This window comes from Petaurus breviceps, unplaced genomic scaffold (assembly GCF_028583685.1).
Source record: "Petaurus breviceps papuanus isolate PSGF00001 unplaced genomic scaffold, PetGlider_PUasm1.0 689, whole genome shotgun sequence".
Lineage (NCBI taxonomy): Eukaryota > Metazoa > Chordata > Mammalia > Diprotodontia > Petauridae > Petaurus > Petaurus breviceps.
Window position 1 is genome coordinate 1,010,741 of NW_027186458.1, and position 16,014 is coordinate 1,026,754.

The 16,014-nt window shown below is 37.9% G+C and overlaps 1 protein-coding gene across 2 annotated transcripts in view; it reads right to left on the reverse strand.

Moving 5' to 3' along the window:
• The window catches only part of FAT4 (FAT atypical cadherin 4), a 236,793-nt gene that overhangs the window by 101,166 nt on the left and 119,613 nt on the right, over positions 1-16,014 (reverse strand). For both annotated transcript variants that reach the window (XM_069104858.1, XM_069104857.1), the window contains exons 4-5: positions 13,822-14,172; positions 1,528-2,450 (exon numbers count right to left, since the gene is read on the reverse strand). In XM_069104858.1, coding sequence (XP_068960959.1) covers positions 1,528-2,450; positions 13,822-14,172 — 1,274 coding nt within the window. The remainder of the gene's footprint in view (positions 1-1,527; positions 2,451-13,821; positions 14,173-16,014) is intronic.

The window sequence follows — 16,014 nt, forward strand, 5'->3', positions numbered from 1 at the left end:
AAAGAAAGAAAGAAAGAAAGAAAGAAAGAAAGAAAGAAAGAAAGAAAACATTGTAACCAGAGGGGTCATGAGGATGAAATGAGATAATGGATGCAAATAAAATACTTTGCAAACTTTAACATGCTATCCAAATATTGGAAAATAATAAGTTATTGTTAAAATTAATGGGTTTTATATATTTATTTATCCATTTGTTCATTTATCTGTTTGTCTACAGTTACCATTCTGGTTACAACTTTATGCTGTGAGTCTTCTACTCCACTTCGACTGAGCTCAAACTATGCTAATGGAACAATACTCCACTTTGCATCTGCTGCTGGTTTCAACTGCATAGGACAAGCTGTGCCTTTCAGGACATCTCATCTCTTCTAAACTCACCAATGTGCTCCAATGCAAGCCTTGATTGACCCCGCCTCCTTTAGCCTCCTCTCACCTCTGACTTAAAGGGCTGGAGATCAGAGTACCAAAGTCCTACCAATACCTTCCTTTATAGAGGGCAGAAACTGTACTCTCAGATAACTCTATTTTGCATTTGCTTCCCTGCCTAGCTGAAATTTCACAGAATGAGGTGCACTGCCTCACTCACTTCCAGGTACCCCCTGGTGTTCCCCTAATATCAAAACGCTCTGAAAAAATTACATACATATTATTTTCAGTTTAATCTATTTTTTTCATCTGTACAGTCAACAATATAATAAATCAAGTCCTGATATGTACCAGTTGCCAATTTTTTGAATTGTAAATGCTCATGCTGAAATTTTAACAGTTAGTAGTTAGAGCTGGTTCCAGCATATGCCTTATTTAAACTTACAAACAAAATTGATAGATATTTTCTAGTAGAATATACATTTCTTGAAGGCAGAGATTATTTCTTTTTTGACTCTATATACAAAATGCCTAACGGTTTATTGTGCAGTTTTTAGTGCTTATTATATCTGTTAAATTGGATTTGTTGTATTTAAATTGAATCTGTTACTTTGATTTAAAGTTATCTGTCATTTTCAGAAACACACAGAGAGATATGTGGGTATACATTATTATGTATATGTATATATACAGATACCTGTATATATGTGTACAAATACTTATATATGTTTATATACATATATGTATATATACATATATAATAAAGACAAGAAGAGAAAGTAATAAGGGATTTTTAAAGATTGATTCCTTCTGTCTTACATAGGAAGGAAGTGTAACTGTTTATGGTTTGGTCTCCCTACTATTTGACATGAGAGCTTTCACTTGATCTATTTCCTAACCAAGCCAGATCACAGATCCTTAGGCAACCTGGAAACCCCCCCACTCTCAGAGGTTCACAATATAATTGCCAAACTTAGTTCAAACACCTGACCGATTTTGTCCATTTTAGTTCAGAATTCCTGAGGTCAAGAGAATCACCAGATGCCTTTCCAGTAACTGGGCTCAAAAAATACTTTGCTACCCATGCAAGGAACAAGTGACATGTTTGAGAGAAAAAAATGCCTTAAAATAGTAATATTTACCTTATTTCAGTATACTAACCTGAAGAATTGTCTTTGGCAGAGTTCCTAGATTCTCGGGGACATTGATGGAATATGGTGACAGCTCAAATACAGGAACAAAATCATTGATATCTAAGAGAATAATGTCCACAGTGGTGGTGTCTGTCCTGGGGCTGCTGCCCCGATCTGCTGACTGAACAGTTAAGGAGTATGTTGGTTTCTTCTCTCGATCCAAAGGCTTAGCTACTGAGAGGATCCCTGTCACAGAGTCAATTCTAAACTCCTGGTTTTCATTTCCGCTGAGGACAGAATAGCGAACTTGTCCATTGGCCCCTTCATCGCCATCAGTAGCATGGACTTGTACTATGTCAGTCCCAGTCAATGTGTTTTCATTAATTTCCACTCTATAAAGGGCCTGTGCAAAAACAGGGTTGTTGTCATTGATATCAAGGATGATGACTGCCACTTCCGTAGATGAAGAGAGAGGTGGCTGACCTTTGTCAGTTGCTACCACTGTGAGAGTATAGTTGGACACTTCTTCCCTGTCTAGCTCCCCAGTGAGTCTCACTTCTCCATCAATGGTCCCAATACTGAACTTGTTTCCCAAAGGGTTCAGTAGAGTGTATTCAATATAGCTGTTAGGGCCACTGTCTCGGTCAGTTGCTTGAGCTTTGAATACGACAGTATCGGTGGGGGTGTTTTCTGGAACATAGGTCAGTTTGGGGGAAATGAAAGTTGGGGCATTATCATTGACATCCAATAGAATGATAGATACTTGAGCAGTGCTGGTGTAGCTAGAGGCTGGAGAGAGGGGCATATCATGGACCTGAATAACCAGGTTGTAGAAGGACTGACTTTCCCGGTCCAAAGTCTGCCTGATTTTTAGAATACCATCCTTGTCAACGGTAAACTGGCCGAGACTGTCCCCTGAGGTAATGCTGTAAGACAACTGGGAGTTAAGCCCTGAAAGAGGGGGGAAAGAGAGAAAAAAATATTACTTCCCTTCAAAGATATTAACCCAGGTTATAATAAATATGTTGGGGGTTACTTTTGCCTTCTTCTTAAACTCTGAACCAAGAATAATAACAGAGTTGTATACTTGAGTATCCCCACTAAATACATACATAAATAAAAGTAGTTACATGTTATATTCCGCTCTCAAGAGATATGCATAACAGCTGTGTATATCACCCTACTTACTGTAGGATTAAAACACTATTAATGATTTCTTATAAACAAAGGGAAAAAAAAACACCCTAGAGTAAAAATATACTAAGTCCCATCTTCTTCAGTTCTATGACCATGGAAAAATCCCTTACCCTCAGCTTTCTCCTCTGTGAAATGGCGATAACAACATCAGTAGTACTAGTTTCATAGGCATGTAACGAGCTTCAAAAGCAGATATAATATATATATATACACACACATATATAATTTTATATAAATATCGGCTATCCTACAACTACTTCATCAGATATTAGCTGTTTAGTTCATAGAAGGGATGTAACAACCTCAATAATTTCAGTCTGATGCATTTTCAGGGACAGTAACACAATTTTCTGATATATGGCCTTAGTTGTGGATGTATTTAAGTTTATTTTTAACACATCTAGGAAATATTCTTGGAGAAATTATTTCTCTCAAGTTAAATTTTATAGAATCAAGGCATTTTTAAAATATTTTCTTTGAATGAAATGATAATAGTAAAATTATACTTTAAAGTATTTTTTGTACTTTAAGAATCTTCTACCTATAATATGACCATTTATTAATTTGTCCCTATTTAGACCACATTTTAATCTGTCTTTATTGGAAAGCATTTCAGAATGAATTATTTTATGTTAAATAATTTTACAGATGAAGTTTAAAATACTTGACCTGTGTTTTCATTTACGTAGGGACTGCCCTGATGGGGAAACTTCATCTCTTAATGGAGGTTGATATCTTCTCTGTAACTGAGTCCTAGAGAGTTGTCTAGAGTATTGAGTTTAAGTGACTTTTTCAGAGCTACAGTTACAGAACTAATATGTGTCCTAGGTAAGACTTGAACTCAGGTCTTGTGATGCTGAGGGGAACTCTCTCTCTACTACTTCCTGGCTTCTACTCTTTCATAAATTAAACCTAATTAAGATGGAGACATAAATGAGAGCAGAGTTAAGCTAATTCTTCTGCTAAAAAAGGAAGCAGCTGACCAGGCACAGAGATGGTTGGGGAAGGAGGCACTATGCTATAAAGGACAGAACACTAGATTTGAGATTAGAGGACCTGAGTTCAAGTCCTGGGTCTGACTTTTATTAGCTATGTCCTCTTTGGCAAATCACTTAGCTTTTCTGTTCCTCAGGAACCCTCTCTTTAAAAGGAAGGGGTTTAATTAGGTGCATTTAAGGTCCCTTCCAGGCTTAAACAGAGGAGCCAAGGAAATCACTCAAAGGATAAGCAGCCAATTTTCCAGTGGACAATAAAAATATGTACAGAAAGCAGATAAGGAAGCCTTGTCAATCCACCCCCAGGGCTGACTTTTTCTCCTGAGTTTCTGAGGCCGGAGGGGCTTGATTTTAAGGATAAAATAGAGTTTGGCATTGGGCCTTGAGCCAGTGCACAAATCAAATTCCTGGTGATCACACCAAGAATAGCAGCTTTTAAATCCCAGGGAATAAAATCCAACCATTCAAACCTTCTTACAAGGCAGATGTATTAGGGCTCCAACACCCAATTTTCCTTTATATGCCACTTTAATCCAAGAATCCACTCCAAATAGCATTAAGTGCCTACTCTGTACAAGACACAGGAGAATCTGTTTAGATGAAGATGAGAGAGAAGAAAGTCTCCCTGCTCTGCCTACCAGTTACATTCCACTGAGGAGGTGATATGAACAGAGAGAAGGGGTGGTATATAATATATAAGCCATAAGTAAGCAGAGGAAGATTTAAGGATGGAGAAACAACTAACAACTTAGAGGATAAAAATTATAAATGCCTTTCTCTTCTCTGCCTCTGCCTCTCTTTTTGTCTCTTGTCTTTTTATCTCTCTGCTTCCTCAAGTCCCATAGATAGTAAGCTTTGGGGTCACAATTCAAATTCAGGTCCAAATTTAACTACATATGCAGACTTCTTTACCCTGTACTAGGGTCCTTCACCATTAACATTTGATCCTCACAATATGTATTTCAAATATACAGAAGGCAGATTTTTTTTTTACAATAAGCTGGGTCTAGAGCTAAGTAGGAGAATGACCCTGGAGTGGATTACTTAGGAGAGTTTTCCAACACTCCAATGATCCCAAACAACTTTGGGGCACTATCTACATAGTTGCTACTTGTTCAATGATGCTATTTTGGAACAATAAAAATCTATGAATCATTCCGGGGCCAGTGGAGGTTCACAGGTGGTGAAAGTCATGTGAAGGACAGATTTCCAGGCATGGGAAACACACATAAGATTATTCTTTCGATCATATAAGGTTAGAGATGGGAGGTAGAAGGTCCTGTGGAACGGACGTTGGACCCTAGAACTTTCCTCAGCACTTGGAGCCTTCTCAGCCTGGAACATCTCTCTACCATGACAACCCCCTCTAAAATTGATGAGTCCTTTTGGGTTCTAGGGACAGACCCAGGTCAGCCATAGTTCATTCCCCCACCTAGATATGATTCTTAAAATTTGATATGATGTCTCTACTTGGGCGACTTCTCCTCACTCCCCCCACCCACCCCAGCTTCTTTCTATGTGTTGTCTTCTCCCATCAGAACAGAAGCCCCTTGAGATCAGGGAATCCTTATTTTTACTTGCGTTTGCATTCCTAGCTCTCAGCACACTTCCCAGGTACATAGTAATTGTTTAATAAACGCTTCTTGTTCAAGCTAGGAAATGAGATAGATCTTAGTTTAAATTCCTCTTTCATAGACATGAGTTGTAGGACTACAGTCAAGACTGAACCCCTTTCCTCATTTATATATGTTGTACTGACTGTATAGGGTTGCTGAGGATAAAATGGGAAAAAATAACGTGTGTAAGGTATGGTGCAAAATTATTGAGGCAGAAGAAGGCTTGGACAGGCACCCCCAAGAGAAATAGCAAACCCTACTAAAAATCAAATTGTATTTGCAAGCTGTCTGTGTTTAGGTGGATGGTCACAACTTGTCTTCAGAATTGATTTGTGATATTTGACTATGAAAGGGTGGCTACCCTGACACACACATAAATGAACTCATTAGGAACCCTCTGATGGATTGACAGTATGATTCCTATTTCACCATTCTGCTTCAAGCTGTGTAGTACATTTCTGCTGTGAAAACAAATAATAAAAAAGTGGGGAAAATGTCAAAGTTATTTAAACCAGCTGAGGTTAGATTCTAGTAGACAAGAGTTAGAAAAACCTGAGTTCAAATTGTGCTTCTTCTACATCAGCTTAAACGAACTTGGGCAAGTGTCCTCACTTCCCTGGGCCTCAGTTTCTCTTTCTGTAAGATGAGGAAATTGGACCAGATGGTGTTGAGGGTCCCTTCCATATCTCTATGCTCTGATATACATGTCCATCATCAGACAATGCTTTAGGGTATTGATATTCAAACTATATGGGAAAAAATTGGAAGGCATGGTCCAGTCAACTGTTCAGTCAACTAGAATTTATCAAGAGCCTTGTATGTACTAGATACTGGGCTAAATGCTAGGGATGCAAAGAAATTAAAATGACAACAACAAAACCCAATAACAAAATAGTTGATATCCTCAAAGGGTTCACAGTCAAATGGGGGAGACAACAGGCAAACAACTATGTACAACCAAACCACAGACCATGTGAATTGGAGATAATTGACAGAGGGAAATTCCTAGGATTAATTTTTTTGGGGGTGGGGAGGAAGCAATTGGGATTAAATGGCTTGTCAAGGGTCACACAGCCTGTAAGTGTCTGAGGCTGGATTTGAACTCAGGTCAATCCTAATGCCAGGGCTAGTGCTCTATCCAGTACATCATCTACCTACTCCTGGATTTAGAATTATAAGAGAACTTAGAATGAATCTAGTCCAATTCCACCACTACTCAGAGAATTAAACAAATTAGGACCTTCCCCTGGCCACAAAGAAACAAGAAACAAAGGCAGACTTAGAACCAAATCTTCTCACTCCACTAACTAGAACATGCAGAAAGTGACTTGGCCAGTATTTCTAGGCTAGGAAGCAGGCCTGCTGGTAGCAGATCACCACTGGCTTGGCCTCTAATGTCTCCTTCCAGCTCTACCTTCATGATCTTAGAGTCCCATGTTACTGAACTCTGTGCCTCTATTTTCACATTTGTAAACTGAGGACATTGGACTCAGTCTTTATGATCCTTTCTGTCTCTAAATTTATGATCCTATGAATCCAAGATGGAAGCCATTCTTTAGTTGTGACAAATTGTGACATTATTTAAAGTTTTAGGAGTCATGAAAATGACATCACTAAGTAATTCTGGTTGTTGGATTAAACAATTAAGTCTTTGGTATAGGACAGATTTCTCTATGGGTCTTAGTTCTCTTATTTACAAAATGAGGTTGTGGGTCTTAGAAGAGAGGAGCTCCAAGGCCCCTTCTCATGATACATCTAAGCTCTATGACCTGATCTTGCTCATGTCAAGAATGTGTTCTCTGCCTCATAGACACTAGATTTTTCAAAGCAAAGTTTAGGTATCACCTGCTCTAAAACATCTTTCCATGACACGCGTTATCTCCCTTTGGGAAATATTTCATATACAATTTTTAATAATCTGTGTATGAATTTTATGTCCTTAATAGAATATAAGCTCATTGATGGCTCAAAATGTCTTGTTGTTTTTGTATCCCTAAGGCCTGGCATAGAGCCTCATTCATATGGGGCACTTACTATTTTTATTAGTACTTACATTTTGCTAAATTGGATGGATACGATAGCATTCCATAGATCAAAGGAGAGAGGCACTTTAGAACAAGCCAAAGCAGCCATGCATGCAGGCAGAAATTGCTATTTTACTTAACTTGGGGTTACATTAGGTTAACAATTCAAACACCAAAATAAATGGCAAGGGGAGAAGGAATTCCCTGTGTTTGAATCACATTTGTTCAAGCAAGTGACTTTAGAAGCTGCACTAATTAAAGAAGGAGAGTCTGAGAGAAAGTCAACCAGTGGAGAATGCTTCATAAAATTCTCCATTTCCATAAAAGGAAGAGTCAACAAAGGCATCGAATGAACAGCACTCATCCCGTGACTGTAACTGAGCCTCTGCAATTATGGAGCAGAAAAAGCATCTCTTTTTCTCTTTCTTTCTTTCTTTCTTTCTTTCTTTCTTTCTTTCTTTCTTTCTTTCTTTCTTTCTTTCTTTCTTTCTTTCTCTCTCTCTCTCTCTCTCTCTCTCTCTCTCTCTCTCTCTTTCTTTCCCTCTTTCGCTTTCTTTATTTCTTAAAGAAAAAATATCATTCCTGACCAGGTTATTCAGTGACTCTGGACATGTGCTATTAATCTAGAAAATATATGTTGACATTTTAAAACACATAATTACTTATGAACTTTTGTGTTATCTTTCAAAATGTGATACCCAGAACCATTTTCTTTACACAGAATGCTCAAACCACAGAGTAAATGTATTCTTTTGAAATTCTATACTTTACCCATCCATGTTACAATTTGGTGGGATTTTAGCCTTATAGCCCTACTGGAAACAGTCTAGTTTTGTACACTTGGTGGTCAGTGTGCTGAAAGTATTCCACTGAATGATCATTCCAATACCTTTTACATCACCCATTGATTGAATTTGTCATAATTTGGAAAGGGTTGTATAAAAAATTATAAACAACCAGCTATAGTGAATTTTATCATAAATCACACTTCAGTAGCTTTTAAGATTTAAGGCTTACAAAATGGTTTTCTTTGATGTAAATAGTGTATTACTATCATCTCCATTTATACCAGTAAGGGAAAGTGAGGAGAATGGAATGGGTACTTTTTGAGTATCCATTTATGTGCCAGTCAAAGTGCTAAGCACTACTGTCTTAACAATCCTGGAAGAAAGAAGTCATCATTATCCCCATTTCATAGATCAAGAGACTGAGTTAGACAAAGGGTAATTGACCTAACCACTGTCGTATAGTTAGCAAATGCCTGAGGAGTATTTGAACTTGATCTTTCTGACTCCAGATCCAATGCTCTATCTGGGAGCCAAGATCTTCAGAGGCACCCTAGTCCAAGAGGTAGCTGACCAAGAATTCTTCATAAGTGGTCTACTATCACTTCCACTATTTAGAACAGTGTCATACAGTTCACCAAATGCTGAATTCGGGATCAGATATCAAGGATTCTCATTTTGTCTCTATCACACCACCAGGTATGACATTTCAGAAAAGTAACTCAACCTCTCTGAGCCTCCATTATATTTTAAGGTTTACAGGACCTCATCATGTCCAGTCAATTGGCTAATTTGTCCCTGCCAATGTGAAGAAAGTTTTACCTGTACTATAAGGTTATCTTCATTGGTTAAGGAACCCATGAAATGCAACCAATTTTAGGTCTCTGATGACTATGGAATATGGTGCCTACACTTAGCGACCCTAATGAGGGCCAGATATGCAAAGTATTCTACCATGACACCTTGACTCTCCCATATTCTGAAGTGTATGTATGTATTGAACTCTGTGGTCCTAAATATATAACATCTAGAAAGTTACTGTAATGTTTTAATACTCTTTTGATTCAAACAACCTCACATCCCTGGGTTCAAATCCCACTACTGACACTTCATGTGTTGGGTGTCTCAATTTCCTCAGCTATAAAATTAGAATGTGGACTAATATAGTACAACTTCTCAAAGAGAGAACATGCTGACTAAGGTAACTGAGTGGTCAATTTTCAGTAAACAACTTTATCAAAATCCTTTTTTTTTTTAGTCATTATCTTTGAATGTTATAAAGAACAGGAAATCTGTCTTATAATTCAGGTCATTTGGCAGGATACTATTCTGATAAAGTATTCCACACTGAAACAATAATACAAGGTTGCTTGAAATATCAGTCAGTCACAGTTAAAGAAACAGCACATACAAAGATGGCCTATGTTAAGAAATCTACCCAGGTGATGTGTGTGTATTTGTGTGTGTTTTAGGAAGGTTCATCACAATGTCAACCAAACCTTCTTATCTCCTCTAGCAATTGCACTTTTAAATTTTAATTCTGAGACAAAATGCAATCCAGTTGAGTGCCTACATCTATGAGCCAATGCATTTTCTGTAATGCATGCTGGGTAAATCATAAATCCCCCTTCCTGGTCTTAAATTGAGACCTGACAACAATAATTCTCGAAACACTACATCGAAGGCAAATTTTGAATTCCCTCACCAGAGAGAGCTCTTCAAGTGATGACCCCTTGTTGAGGAGAGTGTCAACAAGATACTTGATCAGGCACTGTTTGGACTAAATGCCCCCTGAGGGACCTTCTAGCCTGAAGAACTCTTAATTAAGTAGTCGCATTTTAAAACCGTTCAAGAGCCAATAAAGGTATCCTAGTGCATTCGGTCAATTAATTATTCAAATCATTGATTTCTCAAATTTATAAGTGGTTGCATTAGATAACAGATTATAACTCATAGCCTTTGAGAGACAGTTGGATGACTACTTTCACCTCAGAGGATTAATTGGTCTTCCTCTTTGATAAGGCTAACCATTTTCTTTGTTGCTTTGATCACATCATGCTCCCTTTTCTCTTCTGGGAGGCTGCCCCATAAATTACTCTTCTCTTTGAAGAAAAAGTTGGTCAGCCTTCATTCTGGACTTTATACCACATCCCCATGTAGCTTCCCTTTCCCACTCCCCAGACTTTATCAACATTCCCCTTCCCCCCACACACAACATATACGGAGACTTTTCACTTCCCTTTCATGTGTCATCTTTCCCTACTAAACGTCCTCAAGGGCAGGCACTGTCCCATTTTGTTTTTCTGTTTGTTTATTTTACCTGTATCTCTGGTACTTATCATGGTAGCTGGCATACATGTAAGTATTTAATAAATGTATATTGTCTTGCCCTGCCTTACCTCATTTCTAACTAATCAGGTAAACTAGAATAGGTTTCTTCTTGGACCTTTTTGGCTATTGATTCAAGCTAATGTCTGCTACCTCTCATTCGTTTCACCAAGAAAATCCTGGAAAGACTCATCTGTGTTCATTATCTCTGTTTCCTCATCACTCAAACCCTTGAAACCTAACTGTGCAAGGAAACTACTTTCTCTAGCTTCTATGTGCTAAACCAAATGACCTTTGTCAGCCCTCATCTTCTTTGAAATATTGGAACTTTGGGACACTACTGAACAGAATTTCCTTTTGTACCCTCTTACGTCCCTTGCTTTCAAGGCACTTGTTTCTGCTAGTTCTCCTTCTCCCTGTCGTTTTTACTCCTTTTCAGCTAATTCTTCTGGGATCAATATCCATTTCACATGCCCACTTATCCTCTGAGTAAATGTATTTATCCAGGGACATTCCCAGATCTCCTGGTTCTCTCTCTCTGCCTTCTTTCATTTGGTGATCTCATCTTCTCCCATGGATACAATTATCTCTACATACATGACTCATAAATTGCTACACATAACCCATGTATATACCCTAAACTCAAGTGTAAAATCTCAAAATGACTGTTAAACATCCTTGTCTGGATGTCCTTCTGACCCCTCAGCTTCACCATCTCCCAATATGCTTATCACTGTCACCCCATACTCACAAACATTTCTGTCTCTGTTGATTGAAACTTTCTTTACCTGGGCACACAGGTTCATAGATTCAGATGATATCATTCACACCCATGGCCTTCTCTATAATCAGGCACCATTTCTCACTTTTCAGAGTAGTTAAAAGACTTGACCAGGGTCACAAAGCTATGTCACAAGTGGAATTTTGAACCCAATTTTTCCTGACTCCCAATCACTCTTATGTACTACATCTCATAATGAAGTGATTTTAAAACCATAAATAACATTAAAGAAATCTGATCCTATCCGAGAAGAATAAAATTTACCATTGCAGAAATTACCATCATAAGCATCAGTGACATTAAATATTAAAAGAATGGATCTGAGAGAAGGGCAATAGAAGGCTATTTGGATTCCTTCAAGTAGCGATCTCTCTCTCCCTCTAATCCCTACATTAAATGAATGCTAAACCTAGGTCTGCCCATAACACTTCCCTGACCCAAAACTTTTATTGTGGTTCCCTATTGTCTTCTGGACAAAATCAAAACTTCTCAGTCTCATATTTAAAATGTTTCAGAATCCAGATACAAATGACTTCTTGGGTATTACACTTGTCACATACTCTATATTGCAGCAAAATGGAATAATCACTGTTCCCAGAAGTTATCTCATTTTTGTCTTTGTATTGCTGGGCTTAACACAACACATACATTTAAGAACTGTCGATTTGTTTTTAATTAAGATTTTTTTCAGTACATAACAAGATATATTGGTAAAAGAAGACCTGAGTTGAAATCCTGTCTCAGATGTTTATTACCTCTATAACCCTGAACAGTCATGTAATCTCTCAGTCCCAATTTCTTTATCCATAAAATGTGTGTGTGTGTGTGTGTGTGTGTGTGTGTGTGTACTTGATGAGTCTCTAAGGTCCAAATCTGTGAGAGACATACTAGAACCCATTTAGTCTAACCCCACATTTTACAGATAAGAAAACTAAGACCTAAGGAATCTAAATGATTTGCTAAGGTGACATGACAAAAATGGAATTTGAAGCAAGTAAAGAATCATGCTACTCTGCCTCTCTGCCTCCCTCTAGGGAATCTTAAAACATTTCAAACAGTGCACACGTTCTTTGGTTTCAAATTGTTCTACACCCCAGGCCTTTCTGGCCTTCAATAATTGTACTGCCTTCTAAATGATACTTATCATTGACCCGGAGAGGAAACTAAAGAGTACAAAACAGCAAAGATGGGGTACAATACCGAGACTGCCTAAAGGTCATCCCAACCCACGAGTGGCAGGGTGGTCTAAGACAGAGTTGAGCCTGCATTATCTAGACTGTCCTGGGACTCCATGAAAACTGTTTCCTTCCTTCTATGGACTGGGCCTCTCTCCAATCTTACCGATGCAGGACTGATTCTGGTGGGACCCATAAGGGAGACAATAAGAACCTCTCTCCTCCTTGACTTAAGGAAAGTCACAATGTTTGCATGACATATCCTAGACTATCTTACTCTTTACTATTATATATTTGCATTGCTGGAGAATGGCCAGCGAAGTCTGATTTCAAAAGAAAATTTGAAAAGTTCATTTGCAAAGACCTCAAAAAAGATGAGATTGTTACATTCATAAATGTTAAGACTGGGAAGGATCTGTCGAGATCACCTCGTCCAAATCCTTTCATGTCACAAATAAGGAAACAAAGCACAGATAAATTTATGTGTAGTGAAAAGGGAACAACCACTAGAGTGAGAGAGCCAGGGTTCAAATTCTACTTCCAAAGTTTAAAACCTGTCTGGGCCTCAGTTTCTCCATTTGTAAAATGAGGAGGTTGGACTAGATGAATTTTGAGAGATCCCTTACAATATGAGATCTGTGCTCCTATGTGAGTTGCATAAAGTAATGTAGGCAATTAATAGCATGTCAGGTTTTAAATCAAGATCTTATCTAAAAAGGAGAGGGCTGGAAATGATGGTCTCCCATCTAGGATCCTTACTATTTTCTAATTCTAAATCTAAATCCTAAATCCATAGGGCTCATTGTGATGCTCATGTTCCAAACAATTCAAAGGTATGCAAAATCCCAGTAGAATATAAACTTCTTGAGGGCAGGGCCAGCTCAGTTTTGTCCTATACTCCAAGTACCTTGCACAGTGCCTGGCACTTAGCAGGCCTTAAATAAAGACTTGCTGGATTGAATTAAATCAAACTGCTAGCATCTGTGCTCTAACAGGACAAAGAACATGCTCAAAAGCAATGTATCTACATTTGAAAAATGATCATGATGGTGAACTGTTTTTAAAAATACAATTATGCTCCTAAGGACTATTGACTTCCAATAGTCATAATGAGGCACCCATTTGAAAATGTTTCCTTGAGGAAACATTTCTCTTTAGTTCTTCCCTTCTGAGATCTTTATTTATCCTTGGCATTTTATTAAAGAACTCCAATTCCTAGCATTTATAGCTGTCAGAAATCCATACAAAAGATAGTAATTATAGCTCTTACCTTGATAAAGGGAACTCCTGTAAATATGTATTACACTAAGTTCACAAAAAGCAGGAGAAATGCTTTTTAATGAGGATGAACAAGAAGAAGTTATTTTATAACAGCTAATAACATGTCACAAATAAAGCTTAATGGTATACCAATTACTCACCGTCATCAGCATCAGTGACATTAAATATAAGAATTGTGGATCCAAGAGGTAGATTTTCCATTAAGGATGTGCTATACGAAGACAAGCTGAAGACTGGTGGATTGTCATTCACATCGAGAATGTTAAAATAAACTCGGATGGTCATGAATTGTCCTCCACCATCTTCTGCGCGGGCAGTGAGGATATAGAACTGCCGAGTTTCATAGTCTAAGCTTCGAGTCAAATTAAAGACCCCAGTGACTGGATTCAGGAAAAATATACCATCTTCATCATCTTCACTCACAGTGTATGTAATTTCTCCATTCACTCCAGAATCATCATCCGTAGCTAAAATGGCAGCTACTAAAGAACCTGGAAGAGAATTTTTAAATTCCCCAAATTAATTCTCTAAGGATCGCTATCTTTTGGAGAGGTGAAATCTCAACCTGTAATTTCATCAGTGTGGAGAACTCCATTAGGGTGGAAATTCTATCAGCTCAGATCAGTCATCTGCCAAAGTAGTATAGTCTTAGAGAGTTTCATGGGGCACTGTTAAGTTAAATGATTTATCTGTGACGTTGGCTTCTTGCTATCCCACAAACAAAATGCTCCATCCCTCCGCTCCAGGATTTCTTCTGTCTGTCCCCCATGCTGGCAATATTCTTCCTTTTCTCTCTTTACTGCCTTCCCTGGCTTCCTTTAGGTCATAACTAAAATTCTATCTTCTCCAGGAATCCTGTCCCAAGCCCACTTAATTCTGATGTTCTCCCTCCGTTATATCCTATTTATCCTGAATACCACTCATTTCTGTATGTTTGTTTGTTGTCTCCCCCACTAAATTGTATTTCTTTTTATAAGGCCTGACCTATAGTCATTGCTTAATACTGATGGATTAACTGATGGTGGACACATTCAATTCAGCAAATGCAGTTTAAAAAAAATCATCATTCATCTACTATGTTTCAGCTGATATGCTAAAGTATTGAGTAAAAAAAAGGCACAAATGGAAAACTAACCACTCTCTAAGACCTTACGTTGTATATAATACATATAAGAGGTTATACTTGAATCTAGGCCTCCTGGAATACAAAGTCAGCTGGTCCTCTTCCCACTTTATTACACTGCCAACTGGAAAACAAAATTACCAAAAATAATGCCAGGTTTATTTTTTGAGAAGTTCTTTTCTGTTTTGTTTTGTTTTTGCTTTTTGGAGGGGGAAAGGCAGGGCAATTGGGGCTAAGTGATTTGCCCAAGGTCATATGGCTAGTAAGTGTTGTGTCTGAGATCAGATTTGAACTCAGGTTCTCCTGACTCCAGGACTGGTGCTCTATTCACTGAGCCACTTAGCTGCCCCGAGAAGTTTTAACTAAATATAAAAGTCTTCACTCCATCTAAGGAAAGGAATGTGTTTATTCATCTAGTGTAAGAGTCTACTGACTGAGACATTTGCATTCTGTAGGTATTTATTATATTAATAGAGTCAGCTTGGTGGTAAAGTGGATAGAGTGCCTGCCTGGCCTGGGGTCAGGAAGATTCGAATTCAAATCTGACTTCCAACAGTTATTAGTTGTGTGACTCTGGGCAAATCACTTAATCTCTGCCTGCCTCAGTTTCCTTAGCTGTACAATAGGGATACTTATTATATAATACCTAATTTATGGGATATTTCTGAGAATCAAATGAAATGATAGCATAGATAGCATCTCCTATGTGCCAAGCACTATCTTAATAACTCTACAAATATTTCATTAATTAGAAAAATACTTATCTTAATTCCTGGTACATAGCAGGTATTTAATAAATGGTTCTTCCTTTCCCATTAATAACATCTTAATATTCCCAAATGATGTACAAAACATAGTATCTATATCCACATTCAAGCATGGATACATGCACACAGAACAGAGCTCATCTTTGTAATAGATGGAAAACATTCTCTTTGGAATACAAGTAACATTTTGACCCATGCATGGCATTATTTGTTTTAGCATACTATCATAATATAGTGGAAAGAAAACTTGGCCAGGAGGCAGAATGCTTGGGTTCCAATGCCAACTCTAGAATTTCTTAGCACTATGACTTCGGATGATTTATTCAACTGATTTCAGCTTCACTTTCCACTGCCCAAATGGAGATAAGATAATAGGTCCTTCCTGACCTGCCTCCTTGGCATTATTAGGAAACTTCACAATTTGGCTTCAATGTCCTTTTTAT